This window comes from Amia ocellicauda, chromosome 4 (genome assembly GCF_036373705.1).
Source record: "Amia ocellicauda isolate fAmiCal2 chromosome 4, fAmiCal2.hap1, whole genome shotgun sequence".
NCBI lineage: Eukaryota > Metazoa > Chordata > Actinopteri > Amiiformes > Amiidae > Amia > Amia ocellicauda.
In genome coordinates this window covers 49511950-49535000 of record NC_089853.1, presented here as the reverse complement: position 1 = coordinate 49535000, position 23051 = coordinate 49511950, and the positions used below count along the sequence as shown (strand labels likewise).

General features: G+C 35.5%; 1 protein-coding gene across 1 annotated transcript in view; it reads left to right on the top strand.

Moving 5' to 3' along the window:
• Positions 1-2284: 2284 nt before the first annotated feature.
• ptgis (prostaglandin I2 (prostacyclin) synthase) overlaps positions 2285-23051 on the top strand; it is a 37334-nt gene continuing 16567 nt past the window's right edge. The window contains exons 1-5 of the mRNA XM_066702683.1: positions 2285-2434; positions 17197-17320; positions 17591-17766; positions 22034-22177; positions 22916-23049. Of these exons, the coding sequence (XP_066558780.1) occupies positions 2364-2434; positions 17197-17320; positions 17591-17766; positions 22034-22177; positions 22916-23049 (649 nt within the window). The 5' untranslated portion in view covers positions 2285-2363. The remainder of the gene's footprint in view (positions 2435-17196; positions 17321-17590; positions 17767-22033; positions 22178-22915; positions 23050-23051) is intronic.

Below are 23051 nucleotides of genomic sequence, written 5' to 3'. Positions count from 1 at the left end.
CTGAATTATGTTACTCAGACAGAGTAGAAGTGCCTGACCACTGGATTTGTACAGGATTTCTGATGATAAAATTTCAGTCATTAGGGGGTCTAGTTTTGTGTTGCTTGATAGAACTGTACAGCTCCCTGCAAACCCCCACCGCGGTGCTGAGAGCAGGACGTGCTGCTTCTAAAGGCCTTCCACTGCAGTGTGATCGTGTCAAGGCCTCATGACTCTGGTCTTTTGGAATGACTGTGTAAACTGTTTTGGTGACGTAAATTCTTAATAAAACGTTCAAATATTGAACTGTGTCGGTTTGGTCTTTATAACTCACCCTGTTATGATGGTTATTTATTTATTTGTTTGTTTGTTTGTTTGTTTGTTTATTTATGTATTGGTTTTCTCTATTTCTAGCCCATCTCTCTTTTTCTGTGCCCGATTGTTTTGGGTTAACCCTATCTAACTAAAGACCTGCTTGATTTACACATGGTCCGGTGTAACTCTGGTGTGACTGTGTCTCCCTGTGCGCTTATTTTTGTCTGTTTTCTCAATCGTTGCTGCTCCTTCTTGCCTCTGTCTGAACTCTGTTTGTGTGCTACATTTCATTTACATAACATGGTGGTGTGAACACACACACACACACACACACACACACACATTTAAAACTTAATTGAATTTATTCAATTTTTACAATTACCTTTTCTATAAATAATACGTTTGATGTATTCTGCAATGCAGGAAAATATTGGTCTTGGGTAGAAGTAGTATTTAATGATAATATGTTGATTACTGAAAGTTTCAATTACATTCTCTGTATTACATTTCTTTAAATTTTGTGCGTATTCAGGATTTTCTAAAGTTAAGACCATTTAGACTGACGTATCATTCTTTAGTTCTGTAAGTAAAAGTTGCAAACTAGTACAAATGTGGGCAAGGTGGAGGAAGGGCTGAAACTTAGTAGGATCTGGAAAAGATACAAAGAAACCTGGGGCAGTGATCTCCAGCCTGCACTCAGTATATATACACACATGCACACACACCCCGTCGCATCGAGCAAAGTGTAGGAAGGGCTGAAACTCAGTGTTCAGAGGGCCGTGATCTCCAGCCTGCAAGCAGAAAAAACCACTCACACACACACACATATACACACACATATACTTGATCATTGTATTTATTCAAGCTTTACATTAACTTTTTCTTTAAATAAGGCTTTTGATATTGTCTGTAACTTGTATTGTGTAGTAGTAGATTATATTGATTATATTGTTTATTTCTCTTTTCATTTCTTTTAATTTCATCTATGTTTCAATAGAACTCTTTTGGAGCTTCACTCGCATAGGGAAAAATATCTATTTTCCTAAATAAACGGGAGGGCATGCATAGATTTATTTTGGGTCTTCACTCGTATAGAGAAAAAGAGCTATTTTACTAAAGAATCAGGAGGGCTTAAATAGAACTCTTTTGGAGGGTTTGAAAAACAGTTGAAGACCCCCACCACCCTGTACATTCCTTTGGTGCCCTGTCAACTCCACCCTCTAATATTCTAATTTCAGTGCCATACCAACTCCACCCATAAATATGTTAATTCCACTGTCCAGCCAACCCCACCCACACATATGCTAATTATTCATTCAAGTTCAAGGTCAAAGGTCAAATCCCGGGAACCCCCCTTATAGAGTGCCCTATATTACTACTAACATATTTCACACTGTGCTGTGAACTAAACCACACATGATATTAACTGGGAGATCTTTCTCTCTTTGTAAAGTGTTCTCATTAGCTTTACAGGTGTTAAGTGTTAAACAGTTGAACATGCTCAAATATTACTTAAAAGAACAATAGATAATAAAAACTCTAGTGAACAGTCAGCATACTTTATGAACTCTGTAACATAAACATTGAAAGTAGGCAGCCCTATCCACACATATATTGACATATGACTGGTGAAGGGACACTTGCATTATGTAATGAAAGGCTTTTGTGATAAAACTATGCCAAATAAAATAATACAAGATGACTGATAGCGTAACCCCAACAACATGAACATGAGATGAAAGTAGAATCCAATCTGAAACAGGAACAAGAGATATCTGCTCACATTTGCAGCAAGGATAAAATACAATAAAATGTCCACTTCAGTGTGCAGGCAGCACACAATCGCCAAGCCTTTATAATGTGAAAGAAAATTACTATTGTACAACCAATGAAAACACCAACACCCTTTTAAATGTCATTGCTATTGTGCAATCAGCTATGACACATACCTTAGTGTTTATACAGCCCTGTAGCAGGAAGACAGGTTCACTAGTCACTGGCTGAACACGTTAACAACTGAACACAAATCCAGGAGAAACATTCAGCAGATCCACATCAGAGAAACAATTATGATTTGGACAGCATTTATTGTAATACAAGTTCTCTTGATTCTGTTTTTGATATTTACAAACCGTTCTAGGTGAGTAACAAATGCTTTTATTTAATTTTTTTTATATATTTGTATTAGGCTGGCTGTTGTATTTATTTTCTAAGCTATGGCACACAGTGCTTTGTGAAACATTCAGTCTGTAAATGAATGAATGTAGAAGTTAAATATTTGATAGTTTTTTATATGTAAGGTTTTTATTTCTATCCAATTACACTGGCTCAGTAAAAAAAAATGGGTTTGTTAGAATGTATGTGTGTGAAAATATCTGTGCGTAAACTGCTGGCCAGTAAGGGAGACAGGACAATATTGTTATGATCACTCTTAGGAGGAGTGACAGAAATAGTTTTGTACAAGGAATTGTAAGATGTGTGAAATTCAATTATTTAGAGACAATCAACAAAAACTGAAAAAATGTGAATTATGTTTCTCCATCCAAAGTAATTGTTTCTTTGCCCCAACTACCTATTCCAATTCAACATCAAATCTCATGAGACAGTATTAACAGAAGATTTACAGCTTGAAAATTCCACAAAACCAAAATGATTAGTTATAGCAAGAATGGAAATTAAAACTATAGAAAGTCTGAAAACTCAACTCTCTCAACTTTTAACTTTGAGAGAAAATCAAATTGATTATCAAACAGTTGCATATTGTGTACAATAAATTGGGTCCTGTGAAAACTACAAGGAAATCTGATTTATGAACTGCATTTATTTTTTTATTTGATAAACTGAAGATATCAACCAAGCTACACCATAGTATAAATAAATAATGTATATGTAATAAGCAATCCGCAATACTTCAACCATTGCCTAATATTAAATACCCATAATCATTATTTACCTCATGCTCCTAGACTAAAATAGTACATATTACACAGTAGCAATTGGGTTGTTTTATATATATATATATATACATACATACATTCATACATAAATTAAGGGTCAAGAAAATAAAATACTTGGAAATGTTTTAAACTGAAAGAAAAAATAATTTGGTAATATGTCCCTGGAAATAAATAAATAACATCCTAATAAATACAATATTTCAGCATCATTGCTATGCAACTCTTATGCACACAAATGTAATAATCCTCCAACTGAATTATATCTTTCAATTTATATACATTTAAATTAATTAATCCACTAAAAAGCAATGTGCTTTAGTTTGCATGTATTTACTGTCTATGTAGTATGATTTCAACCTCAGTTTGTTTATTATTTATTTATTTTAAAGGTAATGAAAGGATTGTGTTCATATTGCATAATGTGGAATACCTATAACTGCAACACTTTATTAGGAAATATTATAACAGGCCAATAGTTGACAGTTGACACTCCAAGGTGTTTTTGACTATCTGATTTTCCATGTGAGTTTCTTAGGGCCCTGTAGCTGGCATTATGGCTCATAGGAATATGATGTTATAGATATTTATTTTAATTTAATTGAAAAATTGCCTTAACAAAATTATTTCTCTTTAGGTAATCAGCATTTTGTCTGCATTTTTATGACCTCCCTTTTGATGTGAATGTAGACAGCAGGAATGAAACTTCAGTCAAGTTTAATATATACATTTTGTACATTAAAACAGTTTGTATTAAATTATTGTTAATTTCATTATATTAATTACATAAACAGCCACCTTCATTTTCCATCAACAGGCACTTTCTATGTTTAAATAAATAAGGATTATTTATGTTATATACACTTACAGGGAGACATTCAGCCAAATAATATTACAGGAAAGCAAAACATTCAGTAATTACATGAAACGATTAGAAATTTTTCATATTTTGTTAATGATTTTAGTAATTTTACAAAATGTCTAGTTATAGTATTTGACTGTTACTTAAATACACTAATATTTGAAGGATGTGTAAATAGACGTACCTTTTGAGGGTTCCAAATGGTCTAGGTTGATTTCCAAGTTAAGGGCCAGTCCTTTAAAGAGCAAAGTTGTTAATAATACAAACAAAGAGGCACAATTGTAAAAAATGAATAAAAACAAACAAACTAAAAATAAAACAAAACAAAAACCCTGCTCTAAAAACTCTAATGCTCTAAACTAAACTCAGAATAAACTGACACTTAAAGGACTACTAACCACTATTTCTGACTGCTCACTGATGCTTAATGTTGTTAGGATTGTTTGGTTTGCTTGCTTCTTTATGTATTGTAATGATTCATTGAGGATGTGTCCATATTCTGAATATCTGAATAGCAAAATATCTCTCTGAATAATAATAATAATAATAATAATAATAATAATAATAATAATAATAATAATAATAATGCTTAATGTATACATATTATGTTTTTATATTTTACATCACTTTACATCACTTATGTTTTTAGTATGTATCTCTTTAGTGCAGAAGCATATTAGGGCCACGTAAGCAGTGTTTTTTGTATTTTTTTCTCTCAGAGAGAGGGCACACAGGGGGGTTATATTCTGAGAAAAATGTCAGAATTTCTGTGGGAAAAATAAACTCCCTATGTATAAAGTACTGACGTACAGTATGGACTGGTGCTGACACACTCCCACTAATATTGTCTGTATTACTGATTGATCTGCAGCTACAAGATGACTACATAGAAAAGTAAATAAAATGTGTGCTACTTTGTGGATCAGACTGCATTTAATCATTATATAATATTACTTAAATTAATTTGAGCCTGATGTCATCTTTTATAAAAATTAAAATAATTAAATCCTTTTGTTTTTGTTTCTTTCTTTCTCCACACAACACTGCTTTGAGTCCGTAAATATCAGCACCTGATGTAAGTTTATCCTCTACAAGTTTGATTACTCTTAGAAAACTGCACTGGCAAAACTAACTTGGCACATTGGCATTATGAAGATGTTTTTTAGTATACTATTACATAATAATTAAATACAATCACAGCAACAATGTAGAAATTGCTTTTGTGTTGATACCCTCTAACAAATTGTGGCTTGTAATGCTGATTTTATCTTATTACATTTTGAATAGGACAGGGGAGGATTGAAAGAACATTATAACATTCTTAAATTCTCACAAAGACTTATTAAAAATAATAATCATATTTATTTCTTAGCAGATGCTCTTACCCAGGGAGAATTACAGTTTTCACAAGAAACATTATCAAAGCATTAAAGCAAATTATTGTTACTCGCAATGCAAGCCCAATTTCAAAGATAAATATTGGTCACACTTTATAAAACGGTGGTGTGATTCCCCATGAAATAATATATGAATATATGATTAACACATGAATATGCCATGCGTCTCAGAGTTCCGATGTAAATCCCATGTATAACAGGGTGAAGCTGAGGGGACACCAGTCTACATATTGATCAAAATCAACAGTACAACTTACAATACATTTTATAGTATGACTACACTATAGTTTACTTTCCATATATTTAAAATGCGCCATTGATGTTTAAAATGTTAAAATGAACATGCCTATACAAATCCAAATTTCATGTAAAGTTAATTAATAGGCTACATACAAAATGCAATTTGTCCCATCAGTGTCAGTTCAACACACAATGGAAATATCCCAAAATACAAGAATAGCGACATTATTGAATCAAGTCATTCAAGGAAATTATGTTACAGTCAAACTAATTCCACAAGTCACATTAAAATTACAAGATCTTGTAATTCTTATTGACTGGCCTCTACGACTTATAAGTACAAATGCATACATTTAGGTCCATAAATATTTGGACAGTGATACGATTGTCATCATTCTGGGTAGCTACATCCAAATTGGGTGAATGGTGTAGGAACATAATCATGAATTAAATTGTGAGTTTCAGTAGTTGGTTGCAAATCCTTTGCAGTCAATGACTGCCTGAAGTCTGGAACCCATAGACATCACCGGATGGTGGGGTTCTTCCCTGGTGATGCTCTGCCAGGCCTGCACTGCAGCTGTCTTTAGTTCCTGCTTGTTCTTGGGGCGTTTTGCATTCAGTTTTGCCTTCAGCAAGTGAAATGCATGCTCAATTGGATTCAGTGTCCAATGAGTTTTGAGGCATTTGGCTGAATCTGAGCAGATAATATTGCCCTAAACACTTCAGAATTCATCCTGCTGCTTTTGTCATCAATAAATACAAGGGAACCAGTTCCCTTGGCAGCCATACACGCCCATGCCATAACATGCTTCACAGATTAGGTGGTATGCTTCAGATCATGAGCAGTTCCTTCCCTTCTCCATACTCTTCTCTTCCCATCATTTTGGTACAAGTTGATCTTTGTCTCATCTGTCCATAGGATGTTGTTCCAGAACTGTACAGGGTTCTTTAGATGTTTTTTTGGCAAACTCGAATCTGGTTTTCCTGTTTCCTGTTTACATCTTGTGGTAAACCCTCTGTATTTACTCTGGTGAAGTCTTCTCTTGATTGTTGACTTTGACACAGATACGCCTACCTCCTGGACGATGTTCTTGATCTGGCCAACTGTTGTGAAGGGGTTTTTCTTCACCAGGAAAAGAATTATACTACCACATATCTACCACAGTTGTTTTCTGTGGTCTTCCTGAGCTTACCAGTGCATTCATTCTTTTTACGAATGTACCAAATAGTTGATTTGGGCACACCTAATGTTTTTGCTATCTCTCTGATTGGTTGGTTTGTTTGTCAGCCTAATGATGGCTTGCTTCACTCGCAGTGGCAGCTCTTTGGACTTCATATTGAAGGTTAACAGCAACAGATTCCAAATACAGGTGCCACACTCAATTTCTCTCTCTAAAGTTCCAGACTTCAGACAGTCATTGTGTTGTGGCTTTTGGTCTGCCGGACCTTTTCCTTTCAGAGTTTCCTCCAGTTTCCAAGTGCCTTTTGATGGTGTAGGAAACTACTCACTGAAACCTTGGCTTTCTTTGCAATTTCTCTAAAGGAAAGACTTATACTGTTAAGGGTTTAAGGGTTAGTCTGTGTGTTTTCCTTTGGTAATTGCCTTTTTCTCACCATTATTTGAGCAATATACTACTTCCTGCAGTACAATACTGTCTAAGTAATGCTTAAGAGGGTGTAGTAACACAGTCTGTTTTATAACACTGATTTTATACAGACAGAGGGTTTATAAGTAATCAACAAAAGTTGAGACACCTGTAGGAATTGTTAGCATCAACTTTCAAGGCTTTACAATTGCTTCCAATGCTGCAGAACAGCTGTATGTTGTTAACCCATTACTTGTTCTTTGAAAAGGCCTTTTTTATAACTCTGAAATGTACGTTATTTTTCAGTTTGTGGTAACCTAAACATTTTGTTTAACCTCTGGCAGTTTGCCGCTTATCTTTGTACAATTTCAGGTTATTCACTGGACTTGAACTGCTTAAATTTCAATAAAAACTGGAAAAATTAAGTGTTCTAAAACTTTTAATTTTAGTTGTCAAACACCTGCTAAATATGAGATAACAAGGACTCCTCTATTAGACTGCTAAAAGCAAATGAATAAAACTATGATTCATATCCTGTGTATCATTTTGGAAACAATTTGCATATACTTTTTTAACTAATAAGAACCTTAAGTAGTCTTTGATAAAATGTATTATTTTAAGTACTGTTCATGAGGTTTTTAAAAGACTAGCAAGGCCTGAGCATGGCTGTAATAATTAAGACTAGCAGTTTGTCCCTGGACGTCTCACTGTCTCAGATCTTGTATGAGAGTTAAGAATTTAGCTTGAGAGATCACCCTCAACTAATTAGCTAGTGTTAAAAGTTAGCAAGAACAATCTGACATTTAAAATTGAGTAGTTCCTTGGACTTAATATTAAAATCTTCCACTTCCTCTGTTTTCCCAATGGCTTCTTATTGCCTTCTCCACGGAGATGTTGTGCTTGTTTTAGCTAATTAGGTAACTTTGAACAGGTAAACCAGACCTGTAGCCTTACCCTGAGTTCAGCCTCAATTAATGTAAACTTTGTGCTCCACCCACTGGCAATGGCTGAAATATTTTGGCAGTAAGCATGATATGTATTGCACAATCACAAAACATTTGTGAACATATTGGTATGTTACGTCATCATAAGAACATAAGAAAGTTTACAAAAGGCCATTCACCCTATCATGCTCGTTTAGTGTCCATTAATAACTAAGTGATCCAAGGATCCTATCCAGTCTATTTTTGAATGTTCCCAAGTTTTCAGCTTCAACCACATCACTAGGGAGTTTGTTCCAGATTGAAACTCTCTGTTTGAAGAAGTGTCTCATGTTTTCTGTCTTGAATGTGTTGAAGCCCAATTTCGATTTTTGTCCCCGGGTCCATGTGTCCCTGCAGATCTGGAAAAGCTCCTTCAGTTTGATGTGGTTGGTATACTTCATGATTTTGAAACCTTGAATCAAATCCCACCCAAAGTCTTTTCTGTTCCAGGGTGAAAAGGTTCATCATGGTCATCAGATCTTCATCTTGAGTTTGTAATATCAGCATATATCGTGGCTAATCACTCCTTAATGAGGCAACTAATTACTTTTTTCATAAATCAGCTGATGTAATGTTGTTTTTGTTTGTCTCAATGAAGAGTTTCAAGTGATATGCAAGTTTTAAGAATTAATATGTCACTAATCCTCTACTGCACACATTATGATAGAATTATGGAAACAGATATATACTTATTATCTAAATTAGAAGTAATGTTGAGTAAAATAAAAAGTATAAAAATGCTGAGCAGGCCCAGTTGAACCTCGATTTTGGATCAAGATCAAGGAAAGGATCTAAGTGACTTTGAAAGAGGGGTAATTATTAGGGCATGACTGGCAGGAGCTTCAGTGACACAAACTGCTCAGCTGGATAGTGTTCTCAACAAGTGGGTGAGTGCATGTGTGGAGACACCAAGAGAACGGTACAGGCCTGACTGCTTGACCCCTACAGTGAGGGGGGTCTGGAGTTTCTGCTGTGGGGAGCATTTTCCTGGAATGGTTTGGGTCCACTTGTCCCCAGCAAATCATTACAACGTTATTCTGAGTGATCACCTTTATCCTATGGTGAAACATTTCTATCCCGATGGGAGTAGTCTCTTCCAGGATGACAATGCCCCCATCCACAGGGCATGAGGGCTCACTGAATGGTTTGGTGAGTATGAAAATAATGTGAATCATATGCTATGGCCTTCACAGTCACTAGATCTCAACCCAGATCACTGGGATCACAATCACTATATCATCATCAAAACACTAAATGAGGGAATATATTTTAGAAAATGGTGTTCCATCCCTCCAGCAGAGTTTCAGAGACTTGTAGAATCTGTGCCAAGGCGCATTGAAGCTGTTCTGGCAGTTTGTGGTGCCCAGCACCTTACTGAGACACAAATATGTTGGTTTTTCCTTTAATTTGTCACCCATCTATATGGATTTTGCTCATTTACACTGTAACATTTGCCATACAAACTACTTTATACACTTTGTGAACTAAGAATGAAAGACAAACAACAAATTATGAATCAGAATTTGTGCTTTATTCTTCTAAACTATGCAATATTTTATCTAATTTTAATTAAATTAATCAAACACTTAAAAAATAACCTTGTTGATGTCCATGAAATCACACTTCTAGTTTTGGAAGTCTACAAAAAAAAAAAAAAAAACATATTGTTTGTGGAGGTCCATGAAGCAGTTCCTTTCACAGCTGAAGCACAAGTAGACTTCAGACTTGATGCCCTTTACTCTCACAATACCCTCACAGCCAGCCTATTTACACCTCCTCTTCTGTGCATAGCAGGCCAATGGTTTGTCTGGTCTGGCCGTGCTAGCAGTGGGTAGACAGATACTCTTCTCTGCCAGACCACACTTTACACTCTATGAGGGCTTGCCCTTGTGCTTGAGCACTCCTTTGTTTTCTTGGCACAGACAGTATGCATTCTCTATAGTGAGATGAGCCTCTCCAGGGACCCCTAGTTCTCTGTAGACTCTGCAAAGGGGAGCCACCCTTCCTACACCACACATGGAAGACGATGCAGTGGTACCATTTCCTTGGTGTGGTAGAGGTAAATGAGAGAATCCATTAGATCCACTCCCCCCATTGTTTGGTTGTAGACAGACACAATGTTGGTATGTGTTACTATAAACGACCTCCTTTTTATCCCACCTCTCCACTGTTGAGGTTGGTATGACATTAGGTGCTTAAGAACCACTTGTCATAGTAAAGCTTGTGGGACATGGGGAGGCCAGCTGCAGAACGATGTTTCCGCTAGCACATAGGTCTGTAGAACCAACCAGTCGAGCAATCGAACCTGTATAGAAGTTGTAAGCAATTCCATTCTTGTCGCACAGTACAAATATTTTGACCCACCACCGCCTTGCTTTCATGGGATTTTCTCATCCACACACAGGTGCTCATCCAATGGTATTGTGTTGAAGCTCTCCTGAGCTTTTAGTATTGGCCTCACTTTGAAAAGATTATCATATAAATTGTCTGAAGTCTTCAGATGGATTATAAATTGGACAGCCCACGGTTGTAATGCAGTATTGCCATTCTACCATTGCACAAAAATTATAACAAAAAAATATAATTTATGAAAACTTTTTAAAATGGTAAATCTGATGTCTTAATTTACCAGGGATGATTGAGCATTGTTTATAACATAATCAACTTAATGTACAAATGTCAATGAGCCAGACCATTTTCTTAAAAGAACAGATTATTATACAGAAAATTATTAACCAGCATTTTTTGGTGCTTTCAACATTCAAATCATTCTGCCTCAACATGACCTTTACCCACCCATTTTTTTTAAGGTGACTACACAAAAGGCTTTTTACTATTCCTTTTGTAAACATATTACACCTCAGGGTGTGCCATTTTTCCATTCCTTGGCAAACAGCACATGTGAGATTGATTATAGATAAATATATAGTTTAAAGTTAATTTTGTGAAACCTTTTGTTATAATTAATTCTTGCCTCCACGCTTTTCTTCATTGTTTCTGTGTTTATATTTTCACCACAATGATAATGAAGGTGTGATATTATTGATACTCTGCAATGTCAATGTGTAAATATATATATATACAGTGGGGGAAAAAGGTATTTGATCCCCTGCTGATTTTGTATGTTTGCCCACTGACAAAGAAATGATCAGTCTATAATTTTTGTTGTAGGTGTATTTTAACAGTGAGAGACAGAATAACAACAAAAAAATCCACAAAAACGCATTTCAAAAAAGTTATAAATTGATTTGCATGTTAATGAGGGAAATAAGTATTTGACCCCTTTGACTTAGTACTTGGTGGCAAAACCCTTGTTGGCAATCACAGAGGTCAGACGTTTCTTGTAGTTTGCCATCAGATTTGCACACATCTCAGGAGGGATTTTGTCCCACTCCTCTTTGCAGATCCTCTCCAAGTCATTAAGGTTTCGAGGCTGACGTTTGGCAACTCATACCTTCAGCTCCCTCCACAGATTTACTATGGGATTAAGGTCTGGAGACTGGCTAGGCCACTCCATGACCTTAATGTGCTTCTTCTTGAGCCTCTCCTTTGTTGCCTTGGCTGTGGGTTTTGGGTCATTGTCATGCTGGAATACCCATCCACGACCCATTTTCAATGCCCTGGCTGAGGGAAGGAGGTTCTCACCCAAGATTTGACGCTACATTGCCCCGTCCATCGTCCCTTTGATGCGGTGCAGTTGTCCTGTCCCCTTAGCAGAAAAACACCCCCAAAGCATAATGTTTCCACCTCCATGTTTGACGGTGGGGATGGTGTTCTTGGGGTCATTCCTCCTCCTCCAAGCACGGCGAGTTGAGTTGATGCCAAAGAGCTTGAATTTGATCTCATCTGACCACAACACTTTCACCCAGTTCTCCTCTGAATCATTCAGATGTTCATTGGCAAACTTCAGACGGGCCTGTACATGTGCTTTCTTGAGCAGGGGGCCTTGCGGGCGCTGCAGGATTTCAGTCCTTCACGGCGTAGTGTGTTACCAATAGTTTTCTTGGTGACTATGGTCCCAGCTGCCTTGAGATCATAAACAAGATCCTCCCGTGTAGTTCTGGGCTGATTCCTCACCGTTCTCATGATCATTGAAACTCCACGAGGTGAGATCTTGCATGGACCGAGGGAGACTGACAGTTATTTTGTGTTTCTTCCATTTGCGAATAATCGCACCAACTGTTGTCACCTTTTCACCAAGCTGCTTGGCGATGGTCTTGTAGCCCATTCCAGCCTTGTGTAGGTCTACAATCTTGTCCCTGACATCCTTGGACAGCTCTTTGGTCTTGGCCATGGTGGAGAGTTTGGAATCTGATTGATTGATTGCTTCTGTGGACAGTTGTCTTTTATACAGGTAGCGAGCTGAGATCAGGAGCACTCCCTTTAAGAGAGTGCTCCTAATCTCAGCTCGTTACCTGTATAAAAGACACCTGGGAGCCAGACATCTTGCTGATTGATAGGGGATCAAATACTTATTTCCCTCATTAACTTGCAAATCAATTTATAACTTTTTTGAAATGTGTTTTTCTGGATTTTTTTGTTGTTATTCTGTCTTTCACTGTTAAAATACACCTACCATTAAAATTATAGACTGATCATTTCTTTGTCAGTGGGCAAACGTACAAAATCATTAAGGGATCAAATACTTTTTTCCCCCACTATATATATATATATATATATTTATTTATTTTTTCTGTTCGTAAATAAAATTATCTGGGAGAACCAGTGTAAATGTTTGTGTGGCAAACTGTTTGGGAAGCTTTCTGGGGGTTACATTTCTGCATTTTCCCAGCATTAATGTCTTTTATGAAAATTACAGAATTGTAAATCCACTGTAGCAGCAGTGGGTCCTGGAGGGCTGCAGGTTTTATAAGTCTATTTACATCCCCATCTTCTCACAACTTAGAAACAATATTTAATTGCTTTGGTTTAGCAAATGCATATAGTATTATGGTGGAACAAAATCCAGAAGGCACTGCAATCCTCCAGAAATAGGGTTCTGAGGAATTGCATTTATACTTTTGACTCATAGCTAGTTCTAAATAGGTGATTTCTTATTAGATTGAATTGTACAGACATGCAATACACTGGCTGTATCTCCATTGTGTCCGATACCTTCTGTTCGGCCGTAGATATATTGTAGAGCAGGGAAGTAGCACACATCAAGATATTTCTTGGCACATCAGCAGTTTTCAGATACGATTGTCAACCTTGTATTTGTGTGTTGTGTTTGAGTGTGTGAGGTCACTCAGCGCAATTTCACAACCAACATGACACAACTGTATTTTCAGTGGATGAACATCAACGGATTTGAAATGGAACTGATTGACTTCCAGAGCTCAAACATCTGGGTGTCACAGTTCAAATAATTGCACAGTGAGCTTGAAAATGAAAGACTGTGACAATTCAAGATTGTTCACGCGTTGTTGGTCTTCCATTCCATCAGAGTATACCTGCATGCAAAAAGTAGCTTTTGCTATTCTTTCAGCATTTGGTTCTATTTAGTGTTGTGAACAATTGTTTTCACAAAGAAAACCATTCTAAATCCAGTAAGAATCCGTCTTACCATCCACTATTCATATGCCTGTTTGCACCCGATGACAGCAATCAGAAGCAGGGCCAGGGATGTCACGAAGATGAGACAAGTAATGTTATATATTTTAAATGTATGGTACCTTTATTATTATTATTATTGTTGTTGTTTCTATTATATTTACCAGATAATTAAAGTGATATGAAATGTTCTTATTTTCATTTGGTGTTTTAAAGAAATTGCCCTTAATGTTCTGTATCAGTTTAAATAGGTATTGTAATGTTTATTATTACAATTGATTAACACCAATGCTGTGAGTACTTATAATCCTCATTGGTGAATATGTAGTCAGGTCAGTTTCCCGTTTTATGTGTAGCTGGTCTATTATTTTTCATTTGAAGTCTATGCAACACCTGAGACCTTACAGTTAGTATTGGTTATGCTTATATTTGTCATTTAATTTAAATCGTATACCTGGACCACCAGCATCTTAAAAAGTGGAGGATGCAGGTTTTTTTGGCACTTTGTCCCCAAAACTTTACAGACATTGTTGTAGAGGATTTCTTCATGCACATTTGTGATTAGATCTGTATTGTTATGAAGTAGAACTGTGTTGAGTTATGTTTTGGCTTGTTTGTAAATGTGGTGTATGTGGGAGGCAGCAAGTGTACTCTCCCACTGCAGAAATGTCATAATGTGTCTTTTAAAGACAGAGATAGTTGTTGCTGCTGGTATTGAATGTTGCACAAAAATGCTGTTCTTTGCATGATAACAGTTAATTTTGAAGTAGATTAAAGACGTTTGGGCAGATGTTTGTATCCTTTGCATAATTCACCTTAATTGCAATATAAAAATTCCTAACAGAAAAAACTAAAAGATATAAGTAACAAAAGTGAAAATGAAAATCGAATAAACTTGAATATTTACAAGTCAGTCTATGAAAATTACAGCTTTGAATGTATCTGCTTTATAAAATTGGCAGGAAGAAAGCAAATTTAAATCAATCACAGCAGTTATATTTGAAGTGGAAATCCATTTTGGCCATGTGAATGGTTTTCCTGTCAAATTAGACTACTTTGAAGAAGTAGACATATGATACCTTTTTAGCTGTAAGATTTTATTTTCTGTTTACCGTGCATGCTTATACCTGTGAAGGACGATGACAGTTGCCTATTTATACACTTATGCAAATATCTTCTATTTTCCAGGAGGGGGGTGAACTTCCTATTATTTTCAATGATGAATGGAATTATATTAAATTTGCCTTACTGCTTTGCACACTTCAAACAGTTCAAGTGGAGTACAAACTGCAGAATCACTTTAGATATTACTTCATGATTGTGAGGAGGCAAACTTGCTCCTCACAGAGCCAGCTTAGATGTCTCCTTTTGATAAGGGCAATCGGTAATTTTATTAAGTTTAGTTGTGTTAAGATCTTTATTAAATCCTGTAAAAACCTTGATTTGTTTGGATTGTGGGAGTGATATACATGTCTGTGCACCGCCATTTTGGTTGAATTAAAGGGGTGTGGGTCATAAAATGGCATGGTATTTAAAGGGGCGGGCAAGGGCAAGTTTATCTATGGGGGGAGTAGATTGAACAGTGGAATCTGGGTTAATGAGATTATTGAAATACTTTTTATTTTGGGGGGAATTTTATGGAAAACACAAAGTTAAGTTGTGGGTTTAAGTTTACTTTATTTTATTGTTAATTTTACATAAAAGTTTTCTTTGTTGGTTTAAACTGTGGGAGGAGTCAGCCTGCCAGCACCAATATAAGGGTGCTGGATGCTTCAGTAGAGAGACTTCGCCCCGTACACATACTGCCATTAGGCCAGATTAAATCAAAACTTTGACCCACCCACTAATAGCAAACTACAAACCTGTACATCATAGCGGTTACATTTCTGATTAGAAGAAAGTGGCATCTTACTAAAAATGAAGCCGCAACTGTAGTTTTCTATTAGCGGATGGGTCAAAGTTTTTATTTAATCCAGGCCTTGGTTTCTGTTAAGACTGAAGTATGTATTTGTTTAGTTGATGCTATTTTCAGTTACATTTAGCTTTTAGTGACAAAGAGTCCTGAGTTTATTTTATTATTTTAGTTTTGTATAGTTTGTTTCGACTTATTTTTGCTGACTGTGATTTTTGGTTTCCTGCTTGAACACCACCCTATTTTGGAATAAACTTTTTTTTTTTTTTTTGCACTACTCCTTTGTGTTCCCACAACTTTGTTTCTCCCTCATCGAGCATCTGGGAGGGCTCCTTCACAATGATCAACAAAAAGAGTACATGAGACTACATTTGTTTTTCAAATTTTTGTATGTAGTATGTTTATGATTCAGTTGTTTTATCCAGGTGAAACTGAAACTAAGATTTGACACTCAAAGCATAGCAAAGAAATAAATTCCTCATATTTATTTTTATAAATTCAAACAAAGAACTCCATACAATTATCCTGAATATTGTCTGAATGTATTTCTTTGTATGCTTTTAATATCAAAATTAATAGCAAGAGTAAACAGTCATTTAAATATTCTCCCTGGCTCATGGTCAATGTATAGGTTTTATTTTCTATGATTACAGGGAATCACAAAACTGCAGGTGTTCTTTTGTATATTGTACACTTTATTTTAATTTACTATAAAACAAAATCTATCTTTACATGGTACACACTACTTCCACACAAATATGTGTGTAAGTATACAAAAAGCAATTATGTATAATTTTATTTTCATAATTTATTTTGTTTCTATACTCCTTGTTTATCCTTTGATGAAACCACCAAAGATGCAAGAAGTTTTTAGGTGCATTCAAATTTGTGTAAAGCATTAGCAGGTTGTTTTCGCAGATGCTTTTTATTTTAAGAACAGAGAGACACTCCCACAGCACTGTGAAACATAACACATGAAAATATTGTTTTGCACAGCAAATTATTTTTGGTTTAATACCAAGAAATCGTAACTGTGCACAATTACTAATAATCTATTACTGCTACTTATTCTGCGAAATTCTGCAAATCCGTCTTTGACAGTCATGACAGTTTTTCACAGAACTTTTAACTCCATATCACTTACAGCACCAAGTATATAATTTCATATTCATTAGATGTTATTCCCAGTTTATTGAGTAGAATGACTGTAAGACGTAAGACTGAAAATGCTTTTAATATGATTTAATAACATTTGATCTGCCTAAGCTTGCATTAACTGTGTGGCATACAATTACATTGAATATAATTTTTTTCTATATCAAGGTCCAGATCTGACCAGGTCACCTTTGATTGTAATTGAACCTGAAAATGTAATATGAGGCATTGTCAGAAGTACATATCTTTTTACAATCCAGATCAAAAGACGAACCGCCTCTGGATAAAGGCTTCATTCCATGGCTGGGCCATGCCATTGACTTTGGAAAAGATGCTGCAAGATTTTTAACACGAATGAAGAACAAACATGGAAACATATTCACTGTAAGACCTATGTTTTTTTTTGTTTTTTCAAATGCAATAAAATAAAACACAAAAAAAACATCTCACGTAAATTCTAAATGTGTGGGGCTGTACAGCTAACTTATTTGATTATGAAAAGTTTCCTATTTGTATACAATGATTCTTCCAAACACCTTCACATTAGATATATGTATCAATAAATGCTTGTAGATACAGTTTCTCATGAACATTCTGGAGCATAAATGGGTAAATTAATTTTTATGTAACATGAAATGTTGTTCTAATCTATAGGTGCGTGTGGCTGGACAATATGTGACTGTCCTGTTGGATCCAAATTCATATGATGCTGTCATTATGGATTCAACATCACTTGACTTCACTCTCTATGCACAATTATTAATGCAGAGAATATTCAACCTTCAACTTCCCCAGCATAATCCCAAAACAGAAAGGGAAATGATGAAGAAGTAAGTAATAACTTCTATATAAATGTTTGATAAAAGCACAGAGTATGCATGTCTTTAGCACCATGGGTTAAGCAGATAGAAAGAATTCTTTAAAAAATATTAAATCACTCCTATTCAGTCCTGTGACAAATATAGTTATATTGTTTATTTCATTTGCAAAGAACATAGTTCAAATGTTTATATATATTTCACAAAGTTAATACTGGAGAACATTACAAAGAGATTTTAGTGAAGTAAATGTTATTTGAAAGCTTTTAAATTCTGGTAATGGCAGCAGATAGAATGGTTACTTATGAAGAACCAACAGGCTCAAGTAAACAGTAGAGTAAAAACTAACTGCAAATTTCACATCCATATGATTTAATCTGTTAACAGGATCTAGAACATTAACTACTCCAAAATAGCCTTTTTATAAATAAATCCAGTTGATAGAAGGTTTTTACAAACTATTGGATGTATCAACCTATATATAATAAAACTTTTTTTTCATTTATCCATGTGTATTTATCCAAAACATTTTGCTGATGAAATTACGAACCACTCTTCCTATCTTTGACAGCTTCCAATTTTAGATTTTCAGGAGCATACAAATGGCATTCAGAACTGAGCAAGGAAACATGCAAGTTGGGAGCAAGTTGATCTTTATTGTTAAAAAACAAGCCATTCTCAACACTTGCCGCTCTTGTCAAATTATCATTTCTTATTTAAATTAAGATTTTATTTTGTACTTCTGTTTCATGGTCTTCGCACTTTTTTCGCATTACCTTCCCTTGCGGGGCAGATGTACTGTGATCGCCATCTTAATGGATATCCCAATACCTTCGGAACAAGTGAAGGGAGCCTAATCAAGCTTTTGTGCTTTTCCCAGAACTCTTTGTGTTAAAGGCGGAGACAAGTCAATTCGTAAATTTTGGATGACATATAACATTACATTTAACATTTGGGTGCATATAAATGTAATGCAAATACACTCACCTAAAGGATTATTAGGAACACCTGTTCAATTTCTCATTAATGCAATTATCTAATCAACCAATCACATGGCAGTTGCTTCAATGCATTTAGGGGTGTGGTCCTGGTCAAGACAATCTCCTGAACTCCAAACTGAATGTCTGAATGGGAAAGAAAGGTGATTTAAGCAATTTTGAGCGTGGCATGGTTGTTGGTGCCAGACGGGCCGGTCTGAGTATTTCACAATCTGCTCAGTTACTGGGATTTTCACGCACAACCATTTCTAGGGTTTACAAAGAATGGTGTGAAAAGGGAAAAACATCCAGTATGCGGCAGTCCTGTGGGCGAAAATGCCTTGCTGATGCTAGAGGTCAGAGGAGAATGGGCCGACTGATTCAAGCTGATAGAAGAGCAACTTTGACTGAAATAACCACTCGTTACAACCGAGGTATGCAGCAAAGCATTTGTGAAGCCACAACACGTACAACCTTGAGGCGGATGGGCTACAACAGCAGAAGACCCCACCGGGTACCACTCATCTCCACTACAAATAGGAAAAAGAGGCTACAATTTGCACAAGCTCACCAAAATTGGACAGTTGAAGACTGGAAAAATGTTGCCTGGTCTGATGAGTCTCGATTTCTGTTGAGACATTCAGGTGGTAGAGTCAGAATTTGGTGTAAACAGAATGAGAACATGGATCCATCATGCCTTGTTACCACTGTGCAGGCTGGTGGTGGTGGTGTAATGGTGTGGGGGATGTTTTCTTGGCACACTTTAGGCCCCTTAGTGCCAATTGGGCATCGTTTAAATGCCACGGCCTACCTGAGCATTGTTTCTGACCATGTCCATCCCTTTATGACCACCATGTACCCATCCTCTGATGGCTACTTCCAGCAGGATAATGCACCATGTCACAAAGGTCGAATGATTTCAAATTGGTTTCTTGAACATGACAATGAGTTCACTGTACTATACTGGCCCCCACAGTCACCAGATCTCAACCCAACAGAGCATCTTTGGGATGTGGTGGAATGGGAGCTTCGTGCCCTGGATGTGCATCCCACAAATCTCCATCAACTGCAAGATGCTATCCTATCAATATGGGCCAACATTTCTAAAGAATGCTTTCAGCACCTTGTTGAATCAATGCCACGTAGAATTAAGGCAGTTCTGAAGGCGAAAGGGGGTCAAACACAGTATTAGTATGGTGTTCCTAATAATCCTTTAGGTGAGTGTATATCTTGTAAAGACCCCCGGGAGTGGGGATGATTACTAAAAATAAAATGTATAAAAGATTACTAAAAATAAAATGTATAAAAGATTACTAAAAATAAAATGTATAAAATAAAAATATAGGCAGACAAATGATTCTTCAAAACAACAAGGGCTGGCATTAATAGAAAACTACAGAACTGTACTCAGTTGCGGCTTCATTTTTAGTAAGATTCCACTGTCTTCTATTTTATTTTAAAATTATTTTATTTTGAAGTAAATCAAACCGTTAAATGCACCTATACTGTGTTCTGTAAGAGAGAATGATTGAGTTGTTTCAGGAGACAGATTAAAATGTGATGAAATGCTATCTGCTTATCATGTAATATAAGCAGAGTTCAAGCAGCAAGAATGGAATTTCTTCAATGACACATTGAAACTTCCTATTTGTTAATCAGTTAACGTAGAGCTCCAGACTGCAACACAACAAACAAACCCTATAGTCATAATACAAATAAAGGAAACAGAGTATTTTGTTTATAATTATTTTGAAGAAATACTGTTCAGTTGACATTTAAGGTAAGCAAACTAATTAAACTAAGGGAAGGAAAGGGCAAATACTTCATCACTGGCTCTGTTTGACTTTTTTCTCTTGAATAAACCAGCTATACTACATATCAGACTTTGTGTCGAAATACCAAGATTTGCTGTTGTCAGATTGACATTTAATCACTGGTCAGCCTAATGACATCTCATCAAGCTGTACATTGTAAATTTGAATTGGATACAAATAAATTAACATAACATCCTGTAGATTCAATGTGAATAAATCTTTCAATCTGTACCTTTTGTTAAAAAATGTAGAAGCATATAGTTCAAGTATATTTCTAATAGGAATTAAATACAAGGGTGGTATTTTAATTCAATTGCTGTTTTACAATAGTTAATTGACAGTATAGATTTGGAAAAAGTTGCTTGCATGCATTATTCCATCATTTTTCTGGATGGTACATGCCTAGTTATTAAAACAAATACACCATCAGTGATGTCATGTATATTTAAACCTCTCTTGAAAGTTTCATTGCAAAACAAAATTGAAATACTTAAACCAGCACACAAATCTGAACAATTCTATCCACCAATCTTTCTTGATAGCGCTGTCTCCAAAGTTTTTATACTTGATTTATACAAACATACTCTAATCATGATAACATTACTCAAATTACTTTGCAAACCCAGTAATTTAGTCAGTACTATATTTTGGCACTACTTACTCCCCTTATATACATTGAAAACAAATGCCTTTCCGATAATAATAATATTATTAATAATAATAATAATAATAATAATAATAATAATAATAAAATATTGCTGCTAAATGCTTGCTTCCTTACCAGACAATGGGCTTCCTAGAATTTACAGAAACATACCTTAAAAGGAATACAGTAACACAGTTTATTTATATAAATTGCTTCAAGAAGCTAATTGTGTGCAATACTCTGAGGGGTAATTTTAGTCATCCCTTATTTTAGAGATGTACACTCAGGTTACATGGTTAAGTGCTTTTATTTAATCATTAATTCATTCATTTACATGGTCTCTTCTTTAGAAAATGAACAACAGTTCTTAACCTGCATTTTTGTGAAATTGTAGCAGACGATTGTACAATGTGGGAAAAAAATGCCAAATGCTTAAGTATTCATTGGCACTGACCCGGAATAGCTGCACTGTCTTGCAGAACTGGATTTTGTTAAACATGTTTACCAAACAAAAGTCATGATATTACAGCAACATTAATACGTACATTATGTGACTAAGGGCCAGATTAAATCAAAACTTTGACCCACCTGCTTATAGAAAACTACAGAACTGTACTCAGTTGTGGCTTTATTTTTAGTTAGATGCCACTTTCTTTAATTAGAAATGTAACCACTATGATGTACAGGTTTGTAGTTTGCTATTAGTGGGTGGGTCAAAGTTTTGATTTAATCCGGCCCTAAATCTGTTTTAGATCAAAATCTGTTGTAGTCTGTAGTTCTATTAAATGAATCATAGTGTGATGGAAATAAAGAATTCCTTTGTTTTGTATTTTTCCCAACAGGCATTTGCAGGATAAAAGCCTTGCTTGTCTAAACAGGGTAATGCAGAAAAACCTTCAGGCTCTGATGATGTCAGACACACACGAAAACAGGAGAAACTGGAAAAAAGACGGTCTCTTTAGTTTCTGCTACAGCTTGCTGTTTAAGTAAGGAGTCATACGTGTGTAAGCAGGGGGAGATGGGCTTCAATCTAAACATCCGTTAATAAACAGTTTAGAGATGCATTTTTCAGAAGGCGTTAGTTTGTAAATAAATTAAGAAAAGAGATATAAAAAGTTAGTGGGTAAAACTATTAAAGATGGAAAATACATAATTTATTTTGGTAAGCTTGTGATCAGCATTAACAGACTGGGTTATAGACAGTAATTTAAAAATAGATTGCTAGAGTTTTCAAGGGTCTTTTGTCATTACATATATTTTTTATGTGAACAGCTTTGGTTATTCATCCTTAGATACTAATTTAATATGATAAATACTGACAAGACTTCTAGTGGAAGTTCTGAATGTGCGTGAATGCATTAAAACTTTGCTGGTGATTCATTTTGTAATGACGTGAGTCTCCATTTATTGCTAAAGTACTTGGAATTGAAAAGCAGTGTTAAGATAAGCATAACATCATCATATTTGAACCAATTATATATCTAACAAAAATGTACGCATTTGTGTTTTCATTAAATGACATTAAATGTGAAATCCTAGCATGAAAATTAGTTTATTTTCCATTGATATTATTTGTTTATACGTACAGCATAAATATGATGAACAACAAAAGTAATTAACCGGATGGTGTTAATAATTTACAAGGAGGTAAATCTTAACAGAGATATGTATTGTTTTTAAGTCAAGTTTGAAGTCCTGTTTTTCTTTCTTTTTTCTTTCAACAGAGCTGGCTATCTCACCCTATTTGGCAACAGGCCAGAAGAACATGAAAACAACAATGAATTAAATGTAATTTATAAGGAATTCAGGAAATTTGATTCCCTTCTGACAAAAATGGCTCGGACTACACTGAAACCAAGT